General features: G+C 38.3%; 1 protein-coding gene across 4 annotated transcripts in view; it reads left to right on the top strand.

The window, feature by feature from the left end:
- The window catches only part of POLR3F (RNA polymerase III subunit F), a 15,503-nt gene extending 6,875 nt beyond the window's left edge, over positions 1 to 8,628 (top strand). For 2 of the 4 annotated variants that reach the window (XM_077750172.1, XM_077750173.1), the window contains 5 exons: positions 235 to 347; positions 2,977 to 3,120; positions 3,293 to 3,400; positions 4,932 to 5,123; positions 6,137 to 8,628. In XM_077750172.1, coding sequence (XP_077606298.1) covers positions 235 to 347; positions 2,977 to 3,120; positions 3,293 to 3,400; positions 4,932 to 5,123; positions 6,137 to 6,214 — 635 coding nt within the window. In that variant the 3' untranslated portion in view covers positions 6,215 to 8,628. Of the gene's footprint in view, positions 1 to 234; positions 348 to 2,976; positions 3,121 to 3,292; positions 3,401 to 4,931; positions 5,473 to 6,136 lie in introns of those variants that run through there. The other 2 variants (XM_077750171.1, XM_077750170.1) reach the window with 1 other exon arrangement.
- The last annotated feature ends 415 nt before the right edge of the window (positions 8,629 to 9,043 follow it).

The raw sequence follows: 9,043 nt of genomic DNA, 5'->3' as shown, positions 1-9,043 counted from the left end.
GTCTAGGATTCCAAGAAATTTCTGGTTAGAGGATACAGCACTTAACTTACCATTTTATATATTTTTATTATGCTATCTAAGATTCTTACCTCTAAGTCACTGTTTTCTTTATAGCTGTGCTCTAGGAATATATGCACATACACATATTTTGCTAGTTTTGGCAGGAGATGTAGCAGTAGGACTGTAAACACACATCCTGTGGTGTTGAACTCGTTTTACTTTACTTTCTTACAGGAATATGGAGCAGAGATATCCGATACAAAAGTAACTTGCCATTAACAGAAATTAACAAAATTCTAAAGAATTTGGAAAGTAAAAAGCTTATCAAAGCTGTTAAGTCTGTGGCAGTGAGTAGTTTTCTCTTTTCTTACCCCACGTTCCCCGTATTTGTTTTGAAGCACGTTTCAAGATTTTAATTGTTCTTTAAGCTGCATCATGATTTAAAACTACTGGTCAAAAAGATTTCTAATAATTTAGCTCAAGTTGGATTGATTTGGAGATGTTGCCTAGATTTATCACTGCCTAATTAACTCTTTGTGTCTCACCCACTGTTAAAGCTAAAATTCACTTTACTTTCTTCAGTAAAGAATTTTTGGAATCATGAGCATATTTACTGGATTTTCAGTGTGTGAGATAACCCACTTCATCCTGGCATCTTAGATTACTCATTCAGCAAATATCCGTGGTGTGTTTACTCTGTGCCAGGCACTTCTGTGAGGCTTGAGATACAGGAATAAACAAGTCAGAGAAAGATCTCCGCCCTGTCTGTTCCAGTATGTGGGATTTCTCCTCCTCATCCCACCCCAGCCCTATTACCTCGTCCGGGGCCTTCCACTCCAGAGCTGGCTGTATCAGGGACACCAGCTGCTGACCGCACTGACTTAGGTAGAAGAGCCACGATTCCCCCTAAAGTTTGCTTGAACACGGATTTCAGCAAATAAGAATTCAAAGTTCATCAGAGATTTTATTTATCAAATGGCATTTTTCCCTTACCAATCCCTAACTTAGAACATTATCTCCCTTCTACATTTTTAATGGATAATTTCAAATTTTTACAGAAGTAGAGACAATAATACAAGTCCCCACATACTGATCACCTACCTTCACTTTGCCAATCTTTCTTCTCCACCTTTATTTTTAATAACAGCTTTATTGAGATAAAATTGACATGCCATAAAATTAATCTATTTAAAATGTACAATTTGGGAGTTTTTAGTGTATTCCCAAAGTTGTGCAGCCATCACACTGTTGGTAATTTTAGGATATTTTCATCACCCATGAAATAGGACCTCACTAGCAGTCAGTCCCCTGCCTCCCTGCCCATAGGCCTTGACAACTACTAATGTAGTTTCTGTCTCTATAGATGTGCCTATTCTGGACATTTTAGATACGTATTTCATACAGCATGTGGTCTTTTGCATCGGGCTTCTTTCATTTACACAATGTTTTCAAGGTTTCAAACTGCAGTAGTATTGGATTGTAACCCAAACTATAAACTAAATCTTCATGAGTCCATACTGATATAAATGTTTAAATAAATAAGTGACTAATCTCCCCATGAGTGGAGAGAAGCAGAATAGACAAACTTGTGCAGAAGAGTTCCAGGTGATTTAGGTAGACACTCTGCCCTCAAGGAAGTAGAATGTAACTCCCCCTCTTTTTTTTTTTTAAGTTTATTGTCAAGTTGGTTTCCATATAACACCCAGTGCTCATCCCCACAAATGCCCTCCTCCATGCCCATCACCCCCTTCCCCACCCCCATCAGTCCTCAGTTTGTTCTCGGCATTCAAGAGTCTCTCATGGTTTGCCTCCCTCCCTCTACCCAACTATTTTTCCCCTTCTCCGGCTTCGTCCTCCTCTGTTAACTTCCTCCTAATCCACCTATATGTGCAAACATATGGTATCTGTCCTTCTCTGCCTGACTTATTTCGCTCAGCATAACCCCCTCAAGTTCCATCCATGTTGCTACACATGACCAGATTTCATTCTTTCTCATTGCCATGTAGCATTCCGTTGTGTAGATAAACCACATCTTCTTGATCCATTCGTCAGTTGATGGACACTTAGGCTCTTTCCATGTTTTGGCTATTGTTGAGTGCTGCTATGAACATGGGGGTCCATGTGTCCCTATGCATCAGCACTCCTGTAGCCCTTGGGTAAATTCCTAGCAGTGCTATTGCTGAGTCATAGGGGAGTAACTCCCCCTCCTTAAGTGTGGGCTCTGCATATTGTTATCCTTCCAAACGTGGCAAGGCTAGGGAAGAAAGTAAGTTTACAGTGGAGAAAATGGAGAAACACTACCTCAAGCTATACAGTCAAGGTTAACATCAACACTGAGAAGTCCTAGTGATGGTAATCAGTCATCACTTGGTGATGATTGAGTACCCTTGATGGGATGTGGTGAGAAGGGGACTTCCTCTGTGGTCTTTTCCCCAGTCTAGTCCTGAGAAAAACATGAGACAAACCCCAGCCAAGGGGCATCTTACAGAATACCTGACCAGTAATTCTCAGAACTGGCAAGTTCTCAAAAGCAAGAAAAGTCTTAGAAGCTGTCACAACCAGAAGGTGCCAAGGAAACATGACCAGTAAATATAGTGCGGTATCCTGAGTAGGTTCTTGACCCAGAAAAGGGACATTAGGGGAAAACTAAGGAAATTTCAGTATAGACTTTAGGTAATAATGATGTATCTATTGCTTCATTAATTGTAATAAATATACCCTACTAATGTGTCAGATGTTAATAAGAGGGAAAACTGAGCACAAGGTAAATATACCATCTTTATAATAATTGTGTAAATCTATAACTGCTCTAAAATACAAAGATTTGAGTTGTTTTTTTTAAATCTTAGTTTCGGAAGACTTATTTATATTTTTTTTTTTTTTTTACAAATAGTTTATTGTCAAGTTGGTTTCCATATAATACCAGAAGACTTATTTATCTTAACAACCACATCTGCTGTGCATGTTTTTTCCTAGGCCTCAAAAAAGAAAGTATATATGCTCTATAACCTGCAACCAGACCGGTCTGTGACTGGTGGAGCCTGGTACAGTGATCAGGATTTTGAATCAGAATTTGTAGAGGTGCTTAACCAACAGTGTTTTAAATTTCTACAAAGCAAGGTGAGATATAACTGAGGACACATCACTGCAATTTTTTTTAAAAAGCTTATATCGTAAATGTTCAAGTTGGTAATTTTTATTAAACAGTATATTCTGTTGATTTTAACACTATATAAATTGTATTCAGAAAACACTAGTGTTCTTGCTGAGATTTGTGTTTCTACCCTTATAGGCAGAAACAGCACGAGAAAGCAAACAGAATCCAATGATACAACGGAATAGTTCATTTGCCTCATCACATGAAGTATGGAAGTACATCTGTGAATTGGGTATCAGTAAGGTGAGAGTGTGGGTTTTTAATTTTCATCTTATTTTTTATTTAAAAAAATTTTCTTAGGGGCGCCTAGGTGGCTCAGTCAGTTAAGCCTCTGACTTCGGCTTAGGTCATGATCTCACAGTCTGTGGGTTCGAGCCCTGCATTGGGCTCTGCTGACAGCTCAGAGCCTGGAGCTTGCTTCACATTCTGTGTCTCCCTCTCTCTCTCTGCCACTCCCCTGCTCACTCTCTGTCTCTCTCTCAAAGACATTAAAAAATTTTTTTTTCTTAATGTTTATTTTTGAGAGAGACACAGATTGTGAGTCAGGGAGGAGTTGAGAAAGAGGAAGACACAGAATCGAAAGCTGGCTCCAGGCTCTTAGCTTTCAGCACAGAGCCCAATGCAGGGCTCAAACTCCTGAGCCATGAGATCTTGACCTGAGACAAAGTTAGAAACTCAGCCGCTGAGCCACCCAGGCAACGCTTCATTTAATTTTTTAAAGATACTCTTCATCACAGGGGTATGGTTTACAATGTATTCTAAACATATTTGACCCAGACCCTTTTTCAGGTGATACCTGTGAATACTTTGCAGAATCCACTTTGAGAAAGCACTGTCCTAAGCCATTAAGACAAAGGTCACCGTCCTGCCATCAGGCACTGTGTAGTCTGTATGTACTTAAGCTTAGCATATAGAGCAGCAGCATAGCCTGGCAGTGCACTGCACTCCCAAAATTCAAAAGTCTGTTCTGACAAGATCTTGACTTTCTCAGGGACATTTCAACATAGGTGCCAGACCTCAGTCATCATATGAGTTGTCATTTATTGGTATTGTCCCACTTGTAAGAGGCGAGTAGTATCATCAGCATATTCTTTTGAAGACCTATACGTAAAGACACAGTGCTGGATGCTTTTCATAATCAGAGAAGAAACTGAAATGGCCATCTGGACAAGTCGTTTTCATTTCCTAGACCCCAGATTTTTCATTTAATTTTTTTTAATGTTTATTTCTTTTTGAGAGAGAGTGTGTGAGTGGGGAAGGGTCAGAGAGAGAAGTACAGAATCCAAAGCAGGCTCCAGGCTCTGAGTTGTAAGCACAGAGCTCCATGTGGGGCTTAAACTCACAAACTATGAGATCATGACCTGAACCAAAGTCAGATGCTTAACAGACTGAGCCATCCAGGTACCCACAGATTTCTCATTTATAAGAAACTAAGAATTTGGACTATTTGGTATGTAAAATAACTTTCTGCTTGAACATTTTATAAATCCCCATCAAGTTCTTGCTAAGGAAATTGTTACTTTATAAGACTTCCAGATTTTACGTAAGAGGGTAGAAACATAGAAAGTATCAAATTCGGCATGGGGTTAGAGTTCTGTCCCTAGCATTTCAGTGCTTTGTGTGAACTTGGGCTGTTTTTCAGCTCTGTGCTTTAAATTCCCCATCAGCACAATGCTTCCGCATTCCTGGTGGAACTGCAACCCTTTACCCTTTACTCTCCAGTAGGATGTCTTCTTGTGCTTTCTGTGTCCTTTCTAATGTATCTCCTTTTCAGGTAGAATTGTCCATGGAGGACATTGAAACTATCTTAAATACACTCATTTATGATGGGAAAGTGGAGATGACTATCATTGCTGCAAAAGAAGGCACAGTTGGCAGTGTGGATGGACACATGAAACTGTATAGAGCAGTTAATCCGATCATCCCGCCCACGGGTTTGGTCCGGGCCCCCTGTGGACTCTGCCCAGTGAGTTCAAGTGGCTTCACTTCACACCTGACTGTTACCAAGTGCAGTTGCCACATAACATACCAGCAAGCACACCGCAGTTTTCAACAGCTGCTCAAACCTCCATGTAAACCTTGATAACAGGCCTTTGATGAACAAGCCATTGCTTTACATTCCTTTTTAGAATAACCAGGTTAGGGAAATTTGTATTTTTCTGCCTTTGGCCCTAAAAGGGACAGTTTTTAACGAGGGCTAATCATTTAACCTAAGTAGGGAGGAAAATAGGATTTGTTGAGAACCCTCCACAGGCCAGGCATGTTCTTAAAGATTTTTGTGGTGTCATTTAATCCTCCTCCTGTCCCTTGGAGCTAGTGGTGTTATTTCTGCATAAGCATGAAGCTAGTAAGGAAGATATATACCTTAGAAGTAAGAATCAGGATTCAAAGCCAGAGATGTTCTTCTCCGGCAGCATGGCCCAGCACTCTTCATGCATCCGTTCTCACATACTTTGCTTGCCGGCCGTGTGCCGCAGGCCCTGTCCCAGCCCTTGTAGCTGCTGGTATAGGTTTTATTTCATTCATTACACTGGCCCTTGTCTGTATGCCTAAGCTATCTGTATGCTGGTTTCAACTCCTAGGGAAAAAAGCATACTGGGAATTCTGTTTAGCACCCTTCACAAAAAAGAATGAAGCTACACATGAAACATTTGCTTAGTCAAACATACGTACAGATCTGCTTTCCTGTATTCCTTTTACCTGCTGATAGCCTTTAGCCCAGTGGGCAAATGAACATGTCATCTTACTGCTACAGCAAAAGGTCTCTTGTTAACTAACTTTACAGTCACACAGCAGGTCCTTAAATACAGTCCTAGTCTCCTTCAGTTTCAAAGTTTCACTTTTAATACTGCTTTAGAAAATGGTTGGGTCATAGATGCTTTAACAGAAAGTACAGTTGTAGTTGACACTTAAGACTTTACCTATAATGTAGTAATTTTTAAACTCTCATTTGATTGTAAACTTTTTTCTTTTTTAAAGGTTTTTGATGACTGCCATGAAGGTGGTGAGATTTCACCATCAAACTGTATTTATATGACAGAGTGGCTCGAATTCTAAGAGAGCTAGGAACTTTACTGACATTTCGCAAATGAAGTTACTTTGAGAGCAAATAATTTAATTCATGATGGAACATCAAATACCCTTGAAAGCAAACTTCACAATAACGGATAGACCAGCTGCTATGAAAAAATATTTTTTATCTATGAAGACTAAATTTATTTTGGTAGAGTAGCCAATGGAATATGAAGCAGGTAAGATTAATACTGAAATCCATTCTTCAGTAAATACTTAGAACTTCTGGAAGACCACCTCCTTAAACCTTCAAGACTTTTGATGGTTCGTGGAAAAAGAAGCCAAAAATTCCATATTTGCCAAATACTATAATGGCTAGACCTTAAAAATGCCCCTTTTCAGGTTAGTTACTAAGGTCTTCATTGGAAATTTTTTATATTTAGTTCACTATTGCCATTTGTTTTCTCTTTCCTCAGTGGTTTCACTGAGAAGGAATTAAAAGTGGTGGGGCAGGAATAGCACTTAGGGAAGAGTGGGGAAGACAGAGTGGAACATCCCTTTTCCACACTATTAATTCTTTATGTTAGAAATTCTATTTCAGAGAATTACACATTCGACTTACCTCAAATGCAAATGATGACTATTATCAAGGATTTTCAGTGCATAGTTATGATTATTCTCATCCTAAAGAGAACATTTTCACTAGTCCTTTGTTAAAGGCTTCTAAGTTTCACTCTGTGGTTCAACTGTATTATTTGCTAGAATTGTCCCATAATCCATTGCCCTCCATTTATACTTCATTGTGAGCAGGGTACTATTCTTTTCTTGTCCTGTTTTAGATTTGTTTCCTTATTCTCTTCTAAAGTCATGCTGTAATTGGTCTAAACTAAGCAGAAAGTTATTATAATTGTTCTCAGTTCTAATAGTACTTCCAGTCCTAATCATTAACCATAGTAGGTTATTTGGTGTACTATTGCACAGAAGCTAGCTTTTTAGGATCTCAGCTGTTGTATTTTCATTTTGTACTCCACTTAATGATTTCTGTGTCCAAGCCAAAAGTATGGGACCAAGGGAAAGGAATTCAAGGTCAGCCATTCCTGATGCCAGAGTTCAACCACCAGTTTGGAGATACTACCAATTTGGAGATACTCCAAGTGAGCAGCCATCAGAAGGGTAATTTTGAGATAAATGGGATCAATAAAATGAAATTGAGCTCAGTAACCAACTAAGAACCAGATGGAGTCTGTGGCCAGCTCTATAAAATAGCATACAATGACTCTAGCACTTTGAAACAAGGATCATTTAGAAGATATGGAAAAATCTAGGAGCCTGAAACTACACAAGGTTTCTCTTCCACCCCCAAGGAAAGCTAGAATAGTAAGAACATTACCTGTCCTTCTTGGAACCTGGCCTGTCACAGAGGCGCTAGTCTGATTTAATAAGAAAACTGAACTTGGGGGAGAGGTAGATGTGGGGGGAAGAAAGAAGTTCATGTATTAACTACAGATTTTGTATTATGTCTTGATAGCCAAAGATTGATTTTTGAAGCTTACAATCAAAGGCTACAATGGAAGTTCATTGACTCACCAGAATAAAGAGACCCTTTAAATGCTTTTCCCATAGTATGTCTTTCATTTTGAATATTAACTGAAGGAGAAAAGAGACAATAGTTTAAAAATACAGCACCTCTGACTAATATATAGTTAAATGGATATTTACCCACCAAAAGTAAACTTTGACCAAAACAAATTATGGGGCTCTAGACTCATAACACACACACACACCACACACACCACACAACACACACAAAAATGTGGTGAGCTCCTAATCCTTACACTTGATTTCCATTGAGTATAAGGTATTTTGGTCACCTGAGAATAGATAAGCCCTGGAGTCTGTCCGGGCCCTTCTGCTCTGCTTACTAATGACAATAGGAAGTCAAACAATCCTGAGAGACCATGATTCAGTGGTTTAAATAGATAGTTTATGTGGCATTCTTCTAGTGAAATTCCTGAGCTTAGTTTGGTAAAGAGTAGATTTTATGAGCCATGATCTTTATGGTGATCAGCTGAGTAAAAACTAGTCAAACAAGTAATTTCAAGTTGAGTGACTTTTACTTTGAACTTTTACTCATTACTAGATGGTGGGTAAGGGAAGAATAAAAATACATGCCCTAGATTATTGCTGTCCAACAGAATGTTTTATAGTGATGACAGTATTCCATATCTGCTGTTCAGTAAAAGTAGCCACTAGTCACTTCGTGACTGTGAAGACTTGAATGAAGAACTGAATTTTTAATTTATAGCTACCTGTGGTTACTGGCTACCTTATTATATAGCACAATCCTTATATACAGGTCTATGTTAATTATAGGAGTGAAGAATTTCAAAATTATTTCTCAATTGTATGTATTTGTTGTTTTTCTGTGGAGAAAGAGGACAATAAAATATTTTAACTTATTTGTAGTATAACTATAATTTTTTGAAAAAAGACTTCAGAAAACAAGGCTGAAAGTAAGTAGAACAATTACTAATTCAAAGTAATTCAAATAGAATTAAAGTTTGGTTATAGGCTTGGTCAAATCAAACGTTTTTAAGAAAATTATTACTCAATTTATCTAATTTGCTTCTCACTAACATGTCAAATGAGTTGTTTTAAACATAGTCATTTAATTATAAAAGTAATTATATATGTTCACTATAACAAACTCAATAACCCCCAGGTGTACAAAATAAAAAGGAGACTTCCTTCATACTGTACCTAAAAATTCCCACTCCTGAAAGGTAACTGCTATTAAAAGTTTAGAGTCTTTCCTTTTTTTCTTTGAGCACATTTAGAAGCCAAGACCTTTCAGATGAAAATGATGGCTTTGAA

The sequence above is a fragment of the Crocuta crocuta genome, unplaced genomic scaffold (assembly GCF_008692635.1).
Source record: "Crocuta crocuta isolate KB4526 unplaced genomic scaffold, BGI_CrCroc_1.0 scaffold209, whole genome shotgun sequence".
Classification (NCBI taxonomy): domain Eukaryota; kingdom Metazoa; phylum Chordata; class Mammalia; order Carnivora; family Hyaenidae; genus Crocuta; species Crocuta crocuta.
The sequence above is the reverse complement of the archived record's forward strand: the minus strand, read 5'-3'. Positions and strand labels throughout refer to the sequence as shown.